The 24276-nt window shown below is 35.7% G+C and overlaps 1 protein-coding gene across 8 annotated transcripts in view; it reads right to left on the reverse strand.

Moving 5' to 3' along the window:
• FTO (FTO, alpha-ketoglutarate dependent dioxygenase) overlaps window positions 1-24276 on the reverse strand; it is a 270893-nt gene that overhangs the window by 128020 nt on the left and 118597 nt on the right. For 7 of the 8 annotated variants that reach the window (XM_026068864.1, XM_026068857.1, XM_026068860.1 and 4 more), the window contains one exon: window positions 22425-22549. In XM_026068864.1, the coding sequence (XP_025924649.1) occupies window positions 22425-22549 (125 nt within the window). Of the gene's footprint in view, window positions 1-3935; window positions 3964-22424; window positions 22550-24276 lie in introns of those variants that run through there. The other variant, XM_026068863.1, reaches the window with a different exon arrangement.

Below are 24276 nucleotides of genomic sequence, written 5' to 3' on the forward strand. Positions count from 1 at the left end.
TATCCTTAAATTAGTCAACTCACATTTTATGCAATGAATTTTGATTAATTTATAGAATGAATTGCATTAAGTCAGATTTGTCCACAGCTCTCATGTAACAAGCTAGCGATTCTCTTAAAATCTGGAGTTGCTAGGAAGAACTTTGCCTTTTGCATTTCTCACTATCAGCAAAAAAAAAAAAGTGACTGGGGATAAAAAAAATCTGAGAATGTATTGCTTGATACTTATAAAAGTTATAATGTTAACTAAAATACATGATTTCTAAAACAACTCTTATTTCTACTTAGAGAATAATTTGTATTACGTTGTGAAGTCTACATTCACCCACATAATCTTAAATAGATTTAGAAACTGTGATTTCCAGCAGTAAAAACAGTTGGGATATCCAATAAGAAATATATGACAAAGAATAAGACAGTAATTTAGCCATTAGGAAATCTGGCACAATAATAATTATCTTGTCATAAAGTAAGATAATATAACTCCAGTCCCTCTGGGCTGGATTTTTATAATGTATTTACATGCTAAAAGTCTTCTTGGAACTAGATGCTTAATTTCAAAGCTCCAAAATTCTACTCTCATGTACCTGCTCTATCCAGCCAACCATTTCTACGCCTTTCCCTACACATTGAGTAAGATCAAGCAATGAGCAAAATTACAGATTTCAGAGTACTATGGCCAAGGAATCAAAATGAATGATATTCAGGTCTACAGCCTAGCAGGGAAAAATGTGTTGCGACAATTTTTCTAATGCTGAAATACCATATCACCAAATGTTCCTGTCAAGGCATGGTTTAATTACCTTGGCACTCATGCCACTTATAATCACCTGTCATTAGCAACAATGCTTGCATCTGTTTACACGTCTGTCAGAAATGCCAGCCCAGCTGAAGTCTAAGAATAAGACAACTTTTGCTAGGATTTGACCCCAGATGTGGAAAGGTCATCCTAAGGTTATCTATCCTCAGAGTGAAATGTGTAGAACAAAAAGGTACCTTATTAATTCCTTAGTTTATAATCCATTTGATTACTTCTATACGTAATTAGAATGCTCTAAGCTAACAAAGCAATACCTTTATTCTTTCAAAACTCTATTTCCTTTAACTTTTTCTTTGGGGGGGGAGGGGGAGATTTGGAGAGATTTTTGTGGAAGATTTTCCAAATTTACTTTCCCTTTACCCAGAACACATTTGCTCTAGTTCATTAAATTATTTATTTATGGCTTATCCATTTTCCTCAAAGTTTTCCTTTCTGAATCCAGAACCAGTAACTAAATTCTAACTTGTCTTTATAGGTGGTATTACTTTTAAATATAAAAGTGGAGCAAGCTAGCCTAGTGAACATTTTAAAAAGCTAAGAGTCTTTAGGCAGTGACATTGTGAAAATTTCAGGTTTTGCTGGACTACAAATCCAAATGTTATAAAGCATTATCTTCATCCTAACTCTAAAAATGTGCATTTTAGGCTGGCTGCTTAATAATTGATGTTAACTGTCTTCTCAAAACATGATGCATTTTTAAGCTATTTCATATTATATCTGGTTTGAGATTTCCCTCCACACAGAGCATTCTTTCTATTAAGGCAAATAACTTCTGTCCACTACGTCATCTCTATGGATGACATAAAGGACATTCTGTGGATTTCCAAAGTACTGGAAGTCATTAGTATATTAGTCTTAGAGGTCCATTCAGCTATTGAGTTGAAATTCATAGCAAACATTTTATTTATGAGCAGTGGAACTAGGAAAACTAGATAATAATATACTACACAAAAAAATAAGTACTAGTCCTATCCATAAATACAATTCTTTAGCAGACAGAAAAAAGACAATGTGCATTTTTGTGACATGCATTTAAACTAGATTCTAGTTACTGATTATTTCACTGATTTTTATTCATAACTAACACCACACCAGAAAGGTCTTATCCTCATATGCACACTCTGTTCGAGGGCACATTCTCTACACATGGTTTACCACGGCATTTTTCTATAGACTACATATATCTGTTACAAAGGTATTCATACAACAGCTAAAGACAATGTTCAAAGCTCTTAACTTTCAAATGTAAAGAACGCAGTACTACAATATTTTTGCCATACTCTTTGCTCAATGTGGATTCCACAAATGTGAGGACTCTCTCCTTCTCATCGTTATATATACTACCTAGCAATTTCGTCCAGAAATTTTAAAGTGCTATATGAGGTGAAATAAATAGTCTAAGCGACATACAAAAGCCTCATTTAGAGATATGGAGCGATTAAACCATTGTTCTATACCTCAAGTTATTTAATGCAAGAGGACAGGGCAAGACAGGACAAATTCTGAATGATATCCTGGCAAACTCTGCTTAGTAGAAGGATTCATTATGTATCAATTCAGTATATATGTAAGGAGATCAGGTGTGTGCATGCACATGCATGTTGGGTAGGATGGTGGGGAAATAAATTAACATAGCAAAATGAAGTGAAAGAACCTATTGCAATACTTCTCATAATTGTATGAATAAGATTCCTGGAAGTAAAATATGTTTATTTTCAACGTTTTTGTGCTAGGCAACTGGAACACTTATTGTTAGCTATTCTAGCTATTTGGCAAATAACTCTAGAACAAGTACACATACAAATTATGGAAGCAATATTTTATCACTCAGTCCTGCAAATCCTAACTGCTGCAACACTTGCTCTTATAAACACAGCAAGTTAGCTGTGCATTTATTTAAAAGTGTTCTGAAGGATCAAACTCTTAATCCATGCCAGCACTCTAACAGCAATGCCCCACACAGAATAGATAGGCACCTGTCCTTTCCTTTATATAAGCATACATAACAGCATCGCAGGTATCAGTGCATTCTGGCTAATACTTGGAGGACTGGAGGTAGCTTATCGTATGCGCTATTTCTAGCAAGTTAAAAGACCTTCAAACAAGCTCTTCAGTTGGCAAATTATCCAAGTTTACTGCACAAGTATTTTTACATCTTTATAATATCGTTGAAAATAAAAGCTTGCAGATGTTACAGAAACATGCAGCTACACTGAGTATTACAATTTAAATGCACTTTCTATCCTCGTAAGACAGATGAAACAAAGCCAAGAACTCTTTGGCTTTACATTCTAGTGAAATCCAAACTGGTCTGAATGACTATAAGTGGTTACTGTTTGTCTTGGCTCCTACCTATATCAGATTCAGACTGAAGAATCTTAGTGAAGAAATTATATGGGATAAAATGGATATTTCTAAATTACAAGACTGCAATTCCAGTGGCTCAGTATATCAGTTTTCTGTTTCATCTAAGCCTGCTGTAGAGAAAATTGTGGGATCTGACAACAAAGGATCGAAAACATTTACTTTCATGAGCCAAAAGCTTCTTGCTTTGATTATATTGGAGATAAAAAAAACAGATCAAGATCAGTTACATTTTGTTAATGACTCAAATGGGCGTAGGTTACCAACAAAATGAGGATTCATTTTAAAGTGCACTCAATTTAAAATGTATACAATTGAAGTTAGATTAATCTAATGCTGAATTTTAATCCTAAAATTCATGTGTGTTTTTCAAGTAATTTTTAGATTTGTAACATTAAAAATTAAGAGGAAGCAAGCACTGCCACCGTGTCTTCAGTTTAATGGGGAGGCATGAGTAAGGAAAGCCAGTCCAGAACTGCTTAGAAGGTGCACTCTTTGTTTACTCTGTTTTTTATCTGATGTTAGGAGCACAAACATGGCCTGGCTATATGGCCATGAAGACACGTTAGCAGTCAGTACTACCCACTTCCAGGGCAGCAGTGGAACACAGCACCTGTGGGAGTAAAGCTCACTATTATGGCCAGCTTTTATTTCACTTACTTTATGAGCCAATCAGCACAACTGCATTAACAAGGAGAAAGACATCATCTGTCATGCGTAGGATGCACACCAGAGTGAAAACTCCTTCCTCAAGGTTTGTAGCAAAGTCATAACTGAGATCTAGATAAGGAACATCATAATTATAACTTCAGCTGTACCATAACACTCACAATACTATTAGCACTGATACGCAGTGTCCTACAGGCGATGCACAGCTTGCTTGATGGTGGGTATAATATTGTTTGCATGTAAGAAAACCAAAAATCAGTTAGAGGTGTGTCAGAGACCAGGGCAATGAGGTGCAGAGGATGCCTGCTTCCCCATGGCAATCCAAGCAAGTCAAGACACCCAGCCATCAAGGTAACCACAACTGCTAACCTTACTCATCAGTGACACAGCAGGATTTCCTAAGAATCACAAAAAAGACAGATATTGATAGAGTATTCAGCAATTCATAAACTGAGAATCTCTGTGGACAATCTACACAGGATAAGAGAAGCATCGTTCTCTTGCTTAAATTGATCTATAAATTCTATAGAATATGGACCTTCCCCTATTCTTCTAATGTTCCCACAGTCAGCATGTGATGGACAGCTTAAAACACATCATTATTCATTTATTCTAGATTACCAGTTCTGTTATACCTTCTCATAATATATGACGAATCTGACCAGAAAAAAGACAATACAATGTAATGCTCACGGAGGCAAGAACTGAGATGAGAGTGTGCGTGCAGGGACAGAGAACAGAAAATTTCTGAAAATAATCCCTCCCCTTAAAGCCTTTTTTGAAAACACTGAAATTTATGGGGAAAATCTAAAGAAGGAGGAAGTGAAATATTTTCTCTTAGAATGAATAACATACAATTTGTTGAGTAACATTTAAAGTATTACCACCACTGTGACATGTCAATTAATCAAAACATTTTCTATAGCTATTTCAAGCAATGCAGTAGTCAACAATTACAATTTCTGTTTTAAAACATTATACAAATATATAAGGAGATGCAGTCTGTTTTCAGGTCACTATTTACATATTATTTCTGAGGCCTGATGTAACTTTTTTTTTATTGTTCAATCAAGAAGAAGGATTTTCTTTTTCCTTTTTCAAATTTAGACATATATTAACATTCAAAATAAACATATATTTTCAACTACATTATGTACAATGCAGCTCCACATGAAAAACTAAAGGTATTTGTACTCAAAAGTTTAAACAAGATTACAAGAGTCAATGCAGAAGACAGGCCGTTGCTCCTGACATCATGGAAAAAAAGCACTGTAACAGATCATATGACTAGTTTACAAAATTATTAATTAAAAAAAATTAGTAGTTGCTGGAGCTTTTCCACTGTATTTCTGTACCTGACAATCCTAAGTCTACAAAAACAGAGCCAGGTTCCAAAAGCCGCGTGCACACCTGTGCGTGTGCATGTGTTTATAAATGTGCGTATATATAAATACACGCACATATACATACAAATATGTTTGTTTTTATGAGGCATGTTCTGAAGCTTTTTTTTTTTTTTTAGCAACTATGAAATAAATGAAAGCCAAGACATTTAATCACAAGTCTGTAAAAGTTAATGCTCTGAAAAAAACATGAAATATGAAGATATTTAAGAAAAAGTTGATATCATTACTGTCCATAGCACTGTTCACTTCCTTCAAGCACTGCAGCAAGTCTGAGCTCCTGTTATGAACTCAGTCCTTCAGCATGTGAAACGGTTACGTGTTACCCCCTCTCCTTCGGCAGCGCGTGACACCGAGCAGCGATCGCTACAGACCAGGAAAGTTAGCTACCACTAGCAGGCCTCATGTCGAATGTGGTTTAGTTCCATTCACATAAAACCAGTGTTTTCGCCTTTCACTCTATTATTCAGCAGCAATTAAAAATGGGGTGTTACATAAGAACCACTCCATTTTTCAACCCATAATTTAAGGTGATATCGCATCCACCTAATCTTCAAGGATACTTCTTCCCATGAGATGTATTCAACCTCATAGAAAAAAAAATTCCTAGTCTGTATTTACTTGTAAAAGGTCATTACCTTCACGCTTTTCACTCTCCTGTAATTTAAATAATTATTACAAAGCTCACAGATATCATAATACAGGATTTCATTGAGAATAATCTGTTATTTTATTTATCACCTTCCAGCATAGGTGGTGATAGTGGTTATACATTACTCTAAAAGGACGTTTTAAATAATTACATCAATATGCAGTGTTAAAGTACTAAACCCCCAAAGTTGCAGCTTTCTAAGGATGCTCTGTATTAGAAGAAACGGATGACTCCGTGAAAGATAAGTTAGCACTTCTAGAGCAAATATATTACCACAATATAACATTGGACATAAAGCCTTCCACTTCCACCGTTAGGTTCGCTACCATAAATGAGACGTGCATAGCGCAGGAAAGAGCACACGGCTGTTTGTCTCTGTACAGCAGTACGTAGGTGCGCTGCACCTGAGTCTGCAAGTATTTCCTAAGCCCTCAGCACCGAGGGTGTGATGCTCCGAACACCTACTGCCGAAAGCCGCTACCTAGGGATAATTAACTATGTCAGGACACTGAGCTCCTAACGTGAGGTCCTCATAATTCCCCATGAAGGCAAAGACAGTACAACGTTGTTATAATGTATTACTAATATTTAACAACAGGATCATACCATTTGGGTTTTAATAATGGAGGCTGAACACCGTAACATGGTTTAAATTATTATTAGTTTCCGATGGTGCAGTTTAAGCAGTGCTTAACAAATTCTCAGCTTTTTTATTACTAAGCAACGTGGTATGTCAACAAAGACAACACGTAATTAGAAAATGGTTTTATTTGTAAACAACTCATTCATGTCCTTGCATGTTTCATTATTATTAACACATTTTTTATGCCATTTTCCAGCAGAAGCCTAAACTAATTGGGAAGAAAAAAGTAATTCACAAAACATTCCATTTCTTACTTGACCAAAATAATTCAAATGAACTTTGGAAGCCCTTGTATTTTTTTTAAGCATTTTTAGAAACAGCTAGTAAAAAAAAAATTTTAATCACTCAATAAAAAGGCTTTTTGACACATGAAGACAAAAGCTTCAGGCTGTTTATTAAGAAGACTTCCTACTGTGTTGGGCTTTGTTTTATCTCATAATTAAAATCACACCTGAGCTGGGCCATCTGTGAGAGTGCATTAAGTTTCTTACAAAACATGAAAATCCTTTCATTTTTTTCATACAAACGCCAATAAATCTTGTAGTTATTTTTGTGTGACACAGAAAAATAATATGCTTCAATAAAGGTCAGACTTTGACCAAAAAAGTGAGCAGACACAAACAAAATTCTTTTTCAGTATTCATAATCAATTGCACCTCATAATAATTAATGTATATATTTTTATATGTACATTTAACTTTTCTTGATGTTTGGCAGTATATAGTTTTCTTAGTTTGTTTTGTAAGATAAAAATAAAAATTAGCAAAAGTTGAAGGAAAAAGGATTTTCAGATTAGTATTTTTCATATCAATTGGAGATAAGAGTGTGCAGAAAAGATCAGTCAGCACTTTTCAAGATCAGCAGCTATGTTAGTATGCTAACGTATGTTTAAGTTCTTGTGAGAAAAGAAAAGGCTGTGTTTCATAAAGAAAGATACATTATAAAACATTCAAGCCTTTTTTTTTTTTTTAATACATTCAAAAGAGAGCTTTCCTTAGGTAGGAGGACATTATGGAGAGGCAGAGAGAGACAGAAATCTCTAAATACAGTCCAAATTTATCAAAGCAAGTGCACGTCTCTTCAACCAAGTACTTTTGTGTTCATGGTTAAATTGAAGGACAAATGACAAGGGGACTTAAATGCATGCTAAAAGTTAGACATATGGTCAAAGTGGTTTGCTTCGAACACGTGGAAATTTAAACACATAAGTGATTCAAATTACTTTACTGCAAGCTATATTCCTTCAAAAACTGTTTACATTCTTGATACTATCATCTTGTTTAAGATTTCTGTTGGGCTAGGAACCAAATGCACGTAAAGCTTTTGTTTCTTGATCATGTAACTTTAATGGCACAAATCTGCACAGAATTTTGGCAGTCTGAGCAATCCTACTCAAAATAGCTTTAAACTTTTCACCCAAGGCTAATTATAAAATGGCTACCTTACATACTTGATCAGAAGGCCCTAAAATGGGGCTGAAGGACATGGTGATGTCAGAGTAACAAAAGAGCAAGGTATGGGAATATTACAAAATAAATAATTTATCTCACAGCAAAATACACTTTAAGAAGGACAATAGGAGAGATAAGCAATACCCATGGCTTGTTTTCATGGGTGAACTGAGTAAGCAAATGGTTCAACTTCATGTAGAGCTTCACAGGATTCAACATGCACAGAGGTCCTCTCAAGAAACTAGAAAGTTATTTTTTCTATTAAGACAATCCATATTAAAAATTATGATTCCTTTTCTCTATAAATATTTGAAGCATCCAGCTTCAACTCTGATCTGTGCAAACCATCACTTTAATTTAAATTCTTCTGATATTTTTATATATTTATTCTACAAAATGATTTTTATTCTTATAAATTGGACTGATAGTGCATTTGCAATCAGCAAATACATTTCATTCTAGTTTGTGTTTTTGTAATTACTTCTTTCACAACAAAAAAAGTCTGAAATCTCTGCATGTCATGCATAAAACTCTATAACCATAAATAAATCCATTTTTTTCCAAACATGATTTAGACTCTAATGAATAGCTAATACTGAGTCCATTTGGGAAATTTATTTTCTTCTTGGGTTGATGATATAAAAGAACACATGGAATTATGTCAAGCAAGAAATAGTAACTTTTTTTTAAATGTGTCTGTGACAATCAGTTGGTCTGGACCCAACTCTTAAGCTGTCCGCTCTCCCATTTTTTTTACAGCTACTTTAATGTATCTTGCCAAACAACCAACAAGTTCACAATACCACATAGTTCAATTGCTTTCCAAATGAAGTTTTTCCTATTGAAGTTGGCCAAGAGCCAGGAAAGAAAAGCAGTTTATTCTGGGAAAGGTTTTCTTATTCAATTGCGCAAAAAATATTATATTTAAAAGAGAATTATTTTGGTGATGCCAAATTACAATCAGAAAAGACTTTTCCAATCAGATGCATTTTTCTGCAAAAGCATCACAACAGAAGTCTGAGACTGCATCATAAGAATATGTGAAGGAGCTTTTCTAAAACCTGTGTCCTGATCCTGTTTTCAGTTACGCTAAATTAAATCAAGAGCAACTCCCTTGAACTCAGTGATGTTGCAATGGTGTAAAACCAATCTGAGACGATGATTATGATAAAAAACAGGATACTTTCACACATTATTAAGCAAAAAATTAAAAAAGGTACATTTTTATATATTCAGTAATCTTATCATCTCTTCAGAAACCAGTATGGGACATGAAAAATTCTCAGACTACTTCCCTGTCCCCAGCCATCTCAAGCTATGCATATTCATCAAAGATGTAGTAGTGATAGCTACACTCTAGCAACTGCGGACATTCCAGACACTTCCCAGTTACGAGGCAGGGAGGGAGTGTGTGCTCTGGCAATATCGATGGATAATCTTTGTGTAGTCATTGACATCCTAAAAGGTTACAGATAATGATGTAGATGACCAGGTGAAGCAACAGCACATTTAATGGTGTATGCTAGACAAAGTTACCCTTTTCCCTCTGCCTCTCCTGTGGGAGGCAAGGAAAGAAGGAAGCAAGAAAGGACTCTGCTTCTGAGGAGCAATGCCTCTGGGACTGCTCTTGAGGTGATCCAGTTTTTACACCTCACTTTGCCCAAGGCTGTGCCTAATGTACAACTTGTCTCGGAATAAGCTAGAGAGACAGGAATACAGTATTCTGGTCAGTTGAAACATAGGAGTTTCTTCTCTGAAAACACTGAAATGCATATAGTTGCCTCTGGGAAAAGAATGGGTCTCTAAAAGATATTGCAGGGCGTGCTTCCTGTAAATTCCGAGGGAAAAGCAATAATGAACGTACGTTAGAACGGTACAAACATGCACTCTCTAATCAGCCTTTCCCCCATTTTACAAAGGTCACCAAAGTCATCACTTTTTTGAAAAATTTGCCTCAGTGTATAATGAATGATCAAAAATAATTAAAACTGAATGAAGACTGTCAAAACAAATGAACAATATACATTTTGATGCATTATCCTTGCTGGTTTTCATTATTGTGTTTGTTCATTTTCTCCTTAATTCAATTCACAGCATTTACTCAGTTACAATGGGTCTGCACATTCACATCTGCACAGTGGTTGCCTATGGAACTACCTAAGTATCGGCTTTCAGTATTCCTTCTCATCTGCACTCCCAGCTGTAAATGAGGTTAGGAAACAACACTGTAAACACAGAATTGCTTTTGAAAGTTAAGACAGTGGAGAAAAAAGATCTCTCAGGAAATCTGATTTGTACTCAGGTTTTCTTCTTAAAGGAACTCTCAAAGCTTGACAGTATTTATAACTAATGAAATACAAAATATGAAAGGAAGAGACATTAGCAGAATAAGGCATTATATGTTATGGTAATCTTGCACTATTACCATAAATAGCAGAATAAGGCATTGTAGTAATAATACAAGTTTACCCATAAAAATATAAATAGCACTGAATGTTGAGCTCATTGTTCTGAGTAGCTGGTTGCCTTTTTTTTTTTTTTTTTAAGAAAACTTTGAGTGTTTTAATACAGTGTAATTCTTTCAGCAGAAATAGGACACACAAACAGACGTCATAAATAATTCTAATATTAAACCTTGCTAATTTATTTAGTGTGAAACTATAACAAATTACTTAGCAGTGAAATTGCACCTCTTCAAATTGTGTATGCAAAATACAAGTGAACAGATGTGCTCCTCCAGAACCAAGCCATTGCTACAATTAAACCAACAGTCATTTTACAAACCAGCGAGCTATTTCATGTGTGTCCACGGAGCTAATCATCTCTTCTCCACTACCACAGCCCAACATAACAGTGAGTTATTTATAGAGTTATCTATCTTGCACTTTGCAGATGATGCCTAACATTATGACAACAGTGAAAAGGTCTCCGTACCTGCCTACCTAAAACAAGTTTCTGTAAAGTAATGAATAGAGACAGCTTGGGGACTATCCACCTGCACTGCCTGCCTTTTACTGCCTGCACAGTGAAGCCACAAGGGATTGGCAGAAGGTACTTGTCTGACAGGGCCAGGACAGCCTTTCTCCGCAGTGACAGCCTGGGCCTAGCCTCTTAAACCTGACCCACCATAATTCCTTCACAAGGCAGCAGCGAGGCAGCTGACAGTAGCAGCTGCACCTCCTAAGCGAGATGGATGGAATTTTCATAACTAGTTCCCCAAGTTACATTTTACCTTCAAGATAATTTATGAGCTGCTGTGGAGCCTTGAAGAGACAATATGCTTGCCATAAAATTAACTGTAACAGTCTTGTAGGTTATAATTAACACTGGGAGGGTAGCACCAACTGGATGAAACACATGGCATAATTGATGGTGAAACTGGAAATTAAGGAAGCTAACAATATCATTACTGTGCACATCACTTTAGTGAAACCTATGCTTTCCAGGGGTTAATTACAATCCCCTTCTAATGTACACATTCTGACGGGGAGCGGATGAGTGTCACAGCTAGAAGGAGGCAGGTTTGCTGGCAAGGCCACCTTGCACCTGGACTGATGTATATATTGTTTTTTGCCTGGAAGAGATATACATGTCAAAGCAGCAGCACCAGCACCTGAACATCTGGCAGCAGGCACACGGTAGCTTAGAGATAGATGATTGCTCAAGCCTCATGGAATATTTCATTTTCTCTGTAGCCAGCATACTTAATAGCAAAGAAGAAATCCTCTGCGAGATTTCACTTAATGGCACACAGTATTAATTTAAATGACTTGAGCAATGAAAAACATTTTAACTTTATATTACCAGCTGCAAATTAAGTTTTTTTTCACGAGTGTATTATCATCTTGGTTACTGCATTTGTCTTTAGAAACATGCATAACAACCTTTTTAGCATCTTGCCTGTCAAGAAGATAGCGAATTGAAGAAGAAATGACAGTGAGCTAGTTAATCAGAAATAATATTATAGACTGCTGCCATCTTTGGGAAGGACAACATGCCATTTCTCTACCTAAGACTCTACTCTCTAACCAAGACTTAAGGAATCATTAGTGCAACATACTTGTTTGAATCTCTCTCAAATTATTTTAATGAAACTTTTTTTTTTTTTTTGGTCCCTGGACAAGATATGAGAAAACGTGCAGATAAACGATGCAACAGTGTCACCTACAGGCAAACAAAACAGTAAAAAAAAAAAAAAAAATACAACCCACCACACACACCACTCTTCAACATTTCACCCTCTTCCCTCTCAAATTCCCTTCCTCCTCTCCTCTCCTCCCTACCCCCTCTCCCAACATCAGCAGTTAGGGTTTATATCTCCAAATATACATGAAAGGGTAAATATCTAAAACACTTTTTGGATGTTCTAACACAAAATAGCTAGACCATATATGTGGTAAATTATGTATTACAATCAACGTGCTGCACAAATAGTGAGTCATCTATTCTGAGGTGTATACATTGATTATTTTACATTGCCTGAGCACTTCTTGAAATCTACCTTTACTAGGCTATCAAAAACAATTCTGAGTGGAAGATTTTTCAGATCTCAGAAAGACCAAGTGTTGAACTAATTAAATACAGCCTCATTATTAGAGAGCCTGTTGCTAAAATTGAATTAAAATACTGTTTGGAACTCAATAAGCAGGGAGAAAAAAAAACTTCATTTATTTAGCATAGTCAAAATCAACAACAATATCAGTAAACCAAACTGAGCAGMCACTGCAAAGCAATGATTACTTACACCAATTTTAGAGGCAAACTTTTTAAAGTTTGACTAAGACCATTTTATTTACTCTTAAGAGATATTCAACAAATTCATGTACTAGCAGGAAGATTTSCAAAAAAGCAAATTTTAAAATCTAATATGTGAAAATCCCAGAGGATATATTATGAATTAACATTCACTTTGGATATCCAATTTTTTTTTTTTAATGGTACAACCAGGGGTCATACCTATTACAAAGGTCATAATAACCTACATTTTTGTTGATTCCATTCAGACTGATATTATTTCCAGAACTCTCAGAAATTAATGTGTAGGCCAAGAAATCTGCTCTGAAATTATCTGATTGATAGTTTTGATGAGAAACTAAAAATGAAAAAATGTCAACGCGCTCAAAAACAACTGGCAAAAATTTTAAGATCATGGTCTAATAAACTTGTACATTTATGTCTCCTTTTTAAAGGATCACCATTTGGGGGCTAAACCTAACTCCACCAAATCCGCAGGCATAGCTGATAGAAACATTCAGCTTATCCTTGTAAAGAGACTGGTACACCCTCTTATTAGCAGCTCTTAAAATTCTCAGAATTTTCCTCCTTTGCCTGCAGGACACCCTCTCTCTCTCTCTCTTTCTCCTCCTAGTCTTACTACTTCCACTTTAATTCTTAATAAATAGCCTTTCCGCAGCTTCTTCCACAAATCTTGTGTTTTGAGAGCCTCTGTTTCCCAATAAATCTTTTTCATACATCTCATACTACCTTTTTATGTGTTACTGTTATTTCTCTCAATTTTGAATGATATCACTAATGTTCACAGATATTACTTTAATAGGCTTCTTACCTATGAACACTATCTGCTCCACATCAACCCAGGCCTGATAATCCCTAGTCTATCGCACTATGGAAATATAAATAAACTGTAAATGCAGGTATTGCATACACCTCAGTTATCTTTTTTGGCCAAGATACTCAAAGTTCTCAGTAAATTATAGTAGGATTTTCTTCTGCTGCCATTATATATCCTTTAAGCACTGTTCCCATTTGGGGTCACTTACTAAAATAAGACAAAAAATATGAAAACAATGCATGTTATAGGAGAAAACTCAGGGAGCTGTGCTATCTTAAGCAGAAGAAATGCAAACTTCCTTTGATATCTATCCCAAACATCATCTGTTTATAATTCAATAATTGCACAGCAACATGATACATTCAGAACTGAAAATTCAGACAGACAAAAATAGCACAAACAGCATAGCCAAATTAAACTGCTAAAAGGCCATAAAGATCTCTTTAGTAGTCAAAATAAGCAAGAAATACTAGTTGTGTTTTCCAGTTTGTCTTAAGTTTCTCTGACTAGTTGGTACATCTCCACCCCAACCTTTGGCCTGCCAATGGTCTCCACCTCCCTCTTGTCCAATGCTGTTGGCGTTGCTCAGTAACTGACCACGGCAACCTCCCATCAGCATGTGATATCTGTGTACATGTATCATAGCTTCTAGTACAAGCAAAATGTAGAAAAATGCAACAGACTGACATCCTCTTTTTGCCTACAGTCACCCTTGATATTCACTGGCTTATCACTCCCTCACAACCATGGTCTAGACTGCATAGAGCATTGACAGCATCTTGCTCTACATCCATTTAATTTTTGGCTGCTCTGAGAATGCCAGCAAGGGTACCAATTAGTGTCAGCTGTAACAGTTGCTTTATGTGATATACACACCTGCCTACTAGGATTGGAGAACCAATGCATTTTACATAGGCCATCAAACACAGATATCCAATGGGAATAATTTTTGGCACTATCTACCTGAACCATATTTGAACCACTGACCTGAAAACAAAAGGCTTTGTATTTCATTACCAATCCCTAGAGCCATCAAGTACTATATATGTGGAAAAACTTTAATAACACAAGGCTGGCAGCATTTAAGACTTAAGTCATGAACTTCTGCAAGCATCTGCTCACTCATGTCTCATGCAATGACATGATAAGCATATCATTTGCCTAGGTAAACTCTTTATGATATCCTCTGTTTTCTTCTGTATTGGCAATATATATATAGACTATTTAACACAGATCTTCCAAATTTAATTAGGTTTATCTGTCATAAAACTGAATTAAACAGTGACAGCAATGGCAATAACATTAACAATAAAGCCCTGTTTGGATAAGACATCTGTTATTTTATAGAAGAAGTAATTCTGTCTTTAGACTAATATAATTTTAAATGTCTACTTTTAGATAAAGTTTTAATTCATACTCAGTTTGAGAGTAGATTTTATGGAGATATTATGTACCATGACAGTAAGAATATTTTGCTGAAGGTGAAGGAAAGTAGAGATTGATATTGCAGAAGAAAGAAACCTTAGTGGATAAAGCAAAATAAATCTACGATAATTTTTCATTCTCTGGACCAGTCACTCTTTATTCCCAATTCATAACACCAGGTCTTTAGCTAATACAGGTAGCTGCGGAGTAGTGTTCAACATGCACTTTTCTCCCTGCTTTTTTTCTTCTCCCCTGCCTCTGGCAGACACCATTCTCTCTTACAGGAATAATGACAGCTGATGCTAATGCTACTTTGTGGTTCAGCTGCCTGATGATGTGGCTAACACTGTCTCCACAGATTATAAATTTGTCACCTCTGTGATATACTCAATCTCCAGCATCCTGCAGTCTGGAAGCCCAATAATCTGTTCCCAGCATTCAGATCTCCCAGTGGTAGTGAGCAAATCGTTGTCAAACCACTGGAAAAACAACACTAACGATCTTTCTTGTACTGCAATCAGGAAAGCTTACATAAATAAGGAAATGTCACCCACACTGCCTTTAAAGGCCTGTCCAGGYGAAATAAATTCAAACCTCTAACAAACTTAATCAATTGGTTAAAAAAATTCATCAAATGCACTCTATCAAACTAGGAAAATTCTTTACTGTTTTTTGCTTTGGAAACTTCAACTGTACAATAAATAAGGGCTAAATTTGTGTCACTTGTTAACTTTCAAAAGCGTCACTGAATCAGCTTTTGAAAAAATCCATCTAGCATACCAAGAAGAAAAGAAAAAGAAAAAAATTTAAAGAAGGGAAATGTCAAAAAAAAAAAAAGAAGAAGAAGAATTTATTCAGTAGTTATCCAGGTATGGGATGATTTAACTGTTTATGGCTTTCAGAAGTGCAGCACTAAAACTAAAATAAAATGAAAAAGAAGCCCTCAGAGTAAACAGTCCCTGCAAAGTGGCTTAATGAAGGAACTTGACACACACAAAAGCCACACACAGAGCTGAAGTTCTGTGACTTTTACGAGACGGCCCTGTAATGCTATTTGTTTTAAGCCCTTGTAACAAATAAGTTTTTTTGCACCACAAGGTAAGAAATGGAATATTCTGCAAATATCCACATCTTTTAGACATAAAGTCTTTCCAAGAGTAACGGGTCAAGACAGTTTCGAAGCAAATAATAGTGATTGTTAAACAGCAGCATTGAATTAAGCAGCATTTCCATTGTTCTGGAGAGTACTTGTACTTACTGATCCCAAGCTTGGCTGCTTCAGAGACTCCTCAATACAAGAAACACAGGTGAAAGACAGAGGCAGAAAACAGGAAGGGTCACAAGAAGCAAAAGCAGCCTGGTAATAACCATTGGAGAAAAGTCAAAGGTCAATCGAGGCAGCTGACATCTAAGCATAACTACAGCAGGAGACCTGACAACTTCATTGAAGTCTCAGAGTTTTCTACATTCATTCAAAAGCTGCAAGGTTGTTTTTTCACCCTGCTTGAAAGAATTCTCCTGATTTACATACAGTATTCAGTGACAACATCTATGTCGCAATGTACATATACTTCCTGAAAAACTGTTTTAGGTTCCATAATGGGTGCTTAATAGTTTCATTTTCTTCTTCTAAAGAAACACACAAGATATGAATATCAAGACATCCAAATCTAATAGTCTGGATTTTTTTGCTATGATTTCCAAAATAGTGAATCCAAACTTGTTTTTGTTTATGATTATTGCTAACTTACTGAGTATCAGTTCCGGCTGACGCACACAGTGTCTAGAGAGGATGACTTATAAAAGATCCCACTGGTGATCACACAGCCGTGTGTACCAATTACTAATTTTAGAAGCACGGATGCTGGATTCCTCAATAAGAAAAAAAATCTGTCCTCCTAACGTTACATAAAAAGAACCAAAAATTTATAAATAACCTAAATATCTCCCCCCGCCATTATCCATCAGACTTTGCTTAATACCCATGATCTGTCTGTCTAATCTTTGGAGCTAGTGTACCTCCCATTACAGCAGTTTCTGAAGAGTTCACAATTTTTCATTTATTTATCCTCTTGACAGTCCTGTGACATAAAGCAGCATTATCCTGGTCTCACAAATGAGAACAGTCAGAGATAAAACTGGTTACATTTTAAAACAATTCAGATACCTTAAGATGTAGAGCAACACCTGCTAAGAGCTGAAAAAACCCACAGCGTTTGTAACCAGTACTTGAACCAGTATTACCATATTTCATTTAAAATATGGCATTTAGTGACCACCCCAAAGATAAACAAAGTCTGTGACAGAAGAAAAAAATTACTCCAATTTTCCCAAAGTCCATGCTAAATTCTTAATCTGTGGACCTTCTTTCTGTAATGGAAGAGAATATGTCCCTTCTTTACATCAACACCACCTACTGGAGCTAACAGGGTAAAATCTACCTCACTTACCTTCTTACACAAGACCTAAAATTCTAATGTATAAAGAGGTAGGGCACAGAAAAAGTTTAGCATTTTCTTCAAAACAGAAAATAACAAAATATTTCAAAATACTCATGTTTGTGTCCCATTTCACATGCATGTTATTCTTAGGATTACACTCTCATATTCTTTATTGTTATTATTATTGAACCTAGAAGCTCTACAATAGGTTAGGACTCAATTGTCACAGTATGCACTTACAAAAAATAGACTGCAATAAGGTATTATAATTTGAAGTTGCATGCAAAATATCCAAGTAAAAATCCAGATATCGCTACTGAGAAGTAGGGCCATCTTAATAGTAAGATGAGCCTTTCTCGCATCTGGAAAAAACACATACCTTTATGTTTGTACGTCAAAATCGTGTGATCTAAATTATTTCTAAGAAGGGGTTGGACAAAGGCAAGTATGGTGACCAGAAAAAGCTTAAGAATTATGGCTGCAGATTGACTTTAAAACAGATGCTCATACTATTTGTAAGAGGTTCTTTTTTGAGGGGTTAGGCAAAGATGGAAGAATATACCAACTCTAGAAGTACACAATGATCTGATCTACCAAATGTTATTGGTTGTAGTAATGGCCTCATAAAATAGATTTTCTCATTGTGTTATTCCAACAAGCCACAGATTTAAGCTATTGATTCTTAAAAGATATAATCAATTAACATTTTTCTGCTGTTTATCTCATACGAATATCTCGTCTCAGAAGAATTCTGTGTTTACTCTGGTCCAAATTATTTATCGAATCTTTATTCTGTTTTCACTATGTTAACTTGTCATTCCATAAGAGCTTAGAGAGAACTCTGTTATAAAGATTTCAGAATTTTACTAAGTAGCACTAAGAAAACACAACCATCATACATAATTTTATTTTTCCTATCAATAAGCTTGTTATTTCATTATGTCTCTCTCCAAAACTTTACACTTCGCAATACCTGACTGAATTTTCTTTAAGAGAAGTAGCGTCACTGCAAATTTCACTCAGGGAAATAGCCTAATAGACACCAGAATCTGCTTCCTAACAACTATATTTTAGGCTAATAAAATATTTGCATGAAAAAGATTTATTATAATAATGGATTCACTTTTTTTTTTTTTTTTACTAGTAGTTAATAATTTCAATGTAATTATACATTAACTTTTAAAATCTTCGATCATTGATTTCTTGATGACAAATTAGTTTGGCAGGAAATGTATTTATATGAAAAATATAGCAAAAACAACTAAAACTTAACAAACCTTAAAGAAAATATTATTATAATATGATACAAATTCCATTAAGAGGAGGAATGAGATATACAATTTTTATTGAACTATACTGTCGAGTTCTGCTGTGCATTTACAGGCCAAGGAAAGCACAAAATTCTCTCTTAAAATTCAAGCACTCTTTTCTCCAAACTGTTACTGCATGATAAAATAACTTTTTTGGTTACATTTAAAGAAAGTATAATGAAAAATGTCAATAGCATCATTAGTGGGCTAAAAAATATTATGATCTTTTTTGAAAATGAATCAGGTGCAGATATTAAACTGTACTTTTTCATCCTCTGTCTCACTTTTCAAATGATAATTTCTTCCACAGTCACCATTAAATCTTGATCTATTCCAGCCTTCTGTATGGGTCATTGATTCTAGATGTACCATGGTTATTCTTAAACGTTTCCCTTTCGTAGAGAAAAAGAGGGCTGTCTAGAGCCAGATGGGTAACTTCACACTTCATTTATCAAACCCAATGCATTGGACTCCACCCTCTCTTTCCCACTATTGCTGTTAAATTTCCATATAATTTGGTAACAATTTTCATTATCATACAGTGACCCTAAAAAGTCTACTCCAGTTTGCATGGTCAGTCCAAACTTCACAGCTGTTCTCTTTACCCTCTGTTTGCTACAGTAGAAGCTAAGGTTCCCCTTACTTTATAAGCTGAACACTGACCTTTTATAGGCAGAGGTCAAGAAGGGGTCAGTTCAAAGGGCTAGAGCACCTCTTTAACAGCTATAACAACCTGCCCATCAGACACGATCATGCAGTATAAACAAATCTGAGGCTTTAGAAACTCTGGACTGTTTCTTTTAACACTTACAGGACATTCACCAAGTCCTACCTGAAGTACAGAACAACTTGAATCCCTAAAAGACCTGCTCAGATACTTAAGACACTGACGACTTCTTCGAGTCACAAGTGTTTGAAATGGCAAGCCATAACACTAAGTGCACAACCATGTGTTTTGGACTATGGAGCTGAGATAAATAAAATTATAGTAATTTCAGTAGATTAATATGCAGAAACACTGGTACAACTTAAAGCAAACCATTCGGAGACATGCTTTACCCAAGCAGACAGATAGATACATCAAAAAAGTTTGGATACCTTTCTCTGAGAAAGGCTGAATTTATGAGTTCAGTCAGTTTGTATTAGCAGCTCCCACCATTTATTTATTATTATTATTWTTTTTTTTTATTTAAGGTGCCAATGAAGCAAGTGAAACCCAAGAAACAACACAATGGCTACATAGCTCTGTGAAGACTTAAGTGCAGAGTAAAGTTTTTGCCAGCTGCTCTCCCTTAGTTGACCTAAATTTCTTGAAGTTGTACTGTTCATAATGTGCTCTCTAATGCACAGTGTAAGGTAATTAGAGTCATCTGTATTTAACTTCCAGAGGAAAAAAATTCTATTATCTAATCTAGCTGATCCCCTGATAGCCTGTTGAAAGTAAAATACTGTAACCTATTGCCTGCCCTTTGACAAGTGCTAATTATTTCCTGTCCAAGCACATTTTTCTCATGTAATTCCAAAGTACACAATAGGCTGATCTCTAAAACATGGGCAGCCCTGCTAGTACCACGGCCAACGTTTTATAACTTTCACCACCGTATGCTTGACGGCTACCACAGTCAGTGCTTCATTCCAGACATCTAGCTGAAGCTTTGATGAGGTAAAGTGAGGTGCATGGTAACAGCCTGTTTATGCAGATCATATGGATGAGACTCCCAGATAGGTCACTGGGATGGGAAACATCAAATGGAAAGAAAAAGCATTACGGATATTTAATACTCAAAGGACGCTTTCTTTCAGAGCTTTCAAGGCACAGTGCTCTTGAAATTTTCTTTCAGGTGTTTAGTTTTAAGGGGGCCTGCACTTTGTCTGCGTCTAAGCCTCTCCCGCCCCCACGCAAGGACTTCAGCATTTTGTGCCAGAGACTAGACTATGTCTACAACTGCAGCATTGGCTCCAGCTTCTGATTAAACTGTGAATAGTAAGCAGAGGCCAGAAACACTGTAACAAGATTACTTTTAAACAGGTCTTTTTTGTCATGATTCCTGATGATTTGGTATATTAGAAAATTACTGTTAAACTAAAATTCTGAAAAGATATTCCATTCATTACAACTGTTTAGCCATCTCCTCTCTCTAGAAAGCCTTCTATTCTGATTCACAAAAGAAGTATGTGTCCCATGAAAAACCCTCATGCAATCCACCCAGTTTCCAATATAGTCAAATCATTTGCATTATTTAGTAAGTACAGCAATGGAACATGGAAGAAAAAAAAAACACAATAAAAATCCCTTAAATTCCTTAAAAGGAACACTCTAAAACCACATGATAATCTGAAGAACATTACAGACCCACCTGGCTGAGTTATTTTCCACTCTGAGCTCTTAACTGATCAGTATACAAATGAGCATCCCATATCCATCAGAAAGCAGGCTTATTAAAGAAGGCCCTTAATTTGTAATAATAATTGGTACTATGTACTAGGGTTTAATTTCTAAAGTTTCTAATTTGTTTCAGCTCCATTCACCATAATCATTGAGAATAGCAAACCCAATCAAGTGTCCAACCCAATAGCTACAATTGGCATCTTAAAGTCAATCTCAGAGAATCTTCAGGAACTTTACAAAGCTATATATTAAAAATACAAGAGAACTCACTTAACAGGCACAGCTAGGGCAGATAAAAATCATGCTAATTAAGCACTACTATTGATTAACAGTCTCATTAAAAATATACATTGGGCCAAGAACTGCATTTAACTGCAAGCACAGGACTTCTGCTGGCTTCAAAGGATGCTGTACATTTGGAGTAAAAGTTTGACAGACTGTTAGATCTTTTCATTTGTGTAATCAGATATCAGAAATAACGCACAAATATCATGTAAAATAGGAGACTGTGAAATGTATAATCTATAGGTTTTAGAAGTAGATGTGAAAAAAAGGTGAGATTGACTCCCTCAGCAGCTAAACAGAGGAAGGAAGCTGCAAGAAGAACACAAGATGGCATATAGTGGAAATTCTCTCTTTTGAATTCACACATATCTGAAAGAACTATAAATATGACACACCTGTTGTTTATGAAATGCATTCATCTGACTACCTTCCAGTAAAATAAACTTTGTCAAATAAAAACATACACAACTTTTTAGAATTGTTAGCAACATCCCCTGCTTTTTACACCATAGTAATACATTCAATTTAAGAACTCAAGTAGAATAAAATAGTCATATGATCTGAATTCTAGCAGTAAGTACATTCATGCTGATCTCACCCAACACAATCTGGTTAATACCAGTAAGACACCATGAGAAAATGCCAGGATGATCAGAATCAATACACAGCAAGCAAGAAAGACAAAAGCACATCTACCATATCCATGCCAGCAAGGAGTATTGGTGATATTGTCAGCAATATAAGGAAAACCTTAGGGCTTCTAAAGTGATAGCAATCTTCAGTTGGGTATGCTGCCTATCAAGCTATTATCAATAGTTTGCACTCAGAAATAGAACATTTGGCTATTCAATTCAAAGAAAAATGCTAACAGAACAGTAATTTTTTTTTTTTTTTTTAATATCAAGCTGCTTTCTTCCCCCCACCCCTGAAGTGCTATAGAAGCATATTTGATATGCTTGTTTCTCATTTCAGAATCACATTATTTTTCCGAAATTTCTCACCTTGCTGTCCATTCTTTACGTAGCTTTTGTCGTTCAATAAGAACTAGCAAGAGGCAACTGATGGTTTCATTCCTTTGTTCCACAGTTTGATCTTCTTTTCCAACTTCACAGAGAACCAGGCTTGTCTTAAAAGAAAAAAAGCATGAAAATTATAATCCAGAAATACGAAACAATGTATAAAATTAATAAAATGCCCATAAGCAAATAAAGACAGTAAATCAATGGCTTTTTTATTACAGTTTCACTGCTGACAAATCAATACGGTAAATGATGGTCAAAATGGCCACCATATATTTGGTATTTAATCAATGTACATGGCACATACAGTAAGTCTTAAAATCTTGTTGCCTTAAGTAACACAACAAGACATTGTGCATTCTAGCTCTCATTTTCTCAAGACTTTTTTTTTAATGTTTTCTTGTGTTAAATAGTATCAGAAGTCTTTCTCTTAATACAGCATTTGTTTGGGGGATTTTCCCCTTCCCTTTAATCCTTGCTGGGGCTAATGAAGAAAATTCCCATTTGTACTGTATCTTCTGAAAGGAATTTCTAATGATATCCCCATGTTCTCTTTACCATGAAATAATAAAAAACTTCAAGTAAAGAAGTAGCTTTTCATTTATGGAATAAATCATAAATTACTGAAAGATACTTATGCAATGAATGGATTTAGTCAGTTTTGGAGTAAGATCTCACTCCATGTCTGCAGACCAAAAGACACTGGCCTTTCCAGATATTGCATCAACAGGAGAACCAGTGAAACTGCAGATCTGTGTCCTTCACCCACCCAGAAAGGCAACTCCAATTCCCCTCCTCCACCTTTGCCTTCTACTACTAACTCCCCCACAGTTTCCTTCTCTTCTTTTCCCAGCACCTCCCCATGACTACCATCTCTGGACTGGTAGGAAACAGCACATGCTGATGCTCGTTTCTAACACCATGTATGCTGACCAGTGTGTACATCTGCTGACTGGATGTGCAGCAGTCCAGCCACAACAGACAACTGGAGTTCAGGCTGCAGACTCTTCCTTCAGTGGGGATAATTTATTTGCTTCTCCTTTCTTAACCAGCCACTGATTTTCACTTGATTACCTTCGATATTCCAACCTTCTGTCAGATATGCAAACAGACCAAAGTATCTAAATGCTTTTGGGGGAAGGATGACTGAATGGACAGACTACTTGCACAAGCCTGTTTTTTCCCATAAAGGAGTCTAAAAATAGGTTTCTAACCCAAACAATTCTGGAAAGGAGCTTGAAAACACAACTCAAGTATAACCAAAGCCTAATAACTGCAACTGCTACCAGCAGCATGGCCTCTCTCATGGGAATAACATGACAAAAAGGTAGAGCATATAGCTTCCTCCTAAACATCAGAGTATACTTTATGTTCTGCCCTGCCCAAATGTACACACACTAAAATTCCTCTGGGGATTCTGTGAGATAGGTGGTTGCTATTACCTTTAGTTTGTGAAAACAGAAAATCTATCCTTGGTCTAACAGTTTTTTTCCACTAGAAAGAATAATACTCTGATTATATACTTTCTAAAGTACGTAAAGTAGCAGCAGCATTGTTACCACCGTGATGGTTCCAAGAGAAAAGCATGAGGTCCATAGAGAGAGAAAATACTTTTATTATACCAATATCAAGTGACAACACCCAGAAAGTATCCTTTTTTTCCCAACTATATCAGTTCTACCAAAACACATTACCCCATCTTAGTGAACTACTCCTCCTATCAAAAAGGCCAGGTTTTTGTGAAAACAACCCCCCCCCCCCAAATTCTAACTGTAAGGATCACATTCTTGACCCTGCTCTGACATTAGAAAGCAAACAAAAAGTCAGAGAGCAT

The sequence above is a fragment of the Apteryx rowi genome, unplaced genomic scaffold (genome assembly GCF_003343035.1).
Source record: "Apteryx rowi isolate R43461 unplaced genomic scaffold, aptRow1 scaffold_28, whole genome shotgun sequence".
Taxonomy (NCBI): domain Eukaryota; kingdom Metazoa; phylum Chordata; class Aves; order Apterygiformes; family Apterygidae; genus Apteryx; species Apteryx rowi.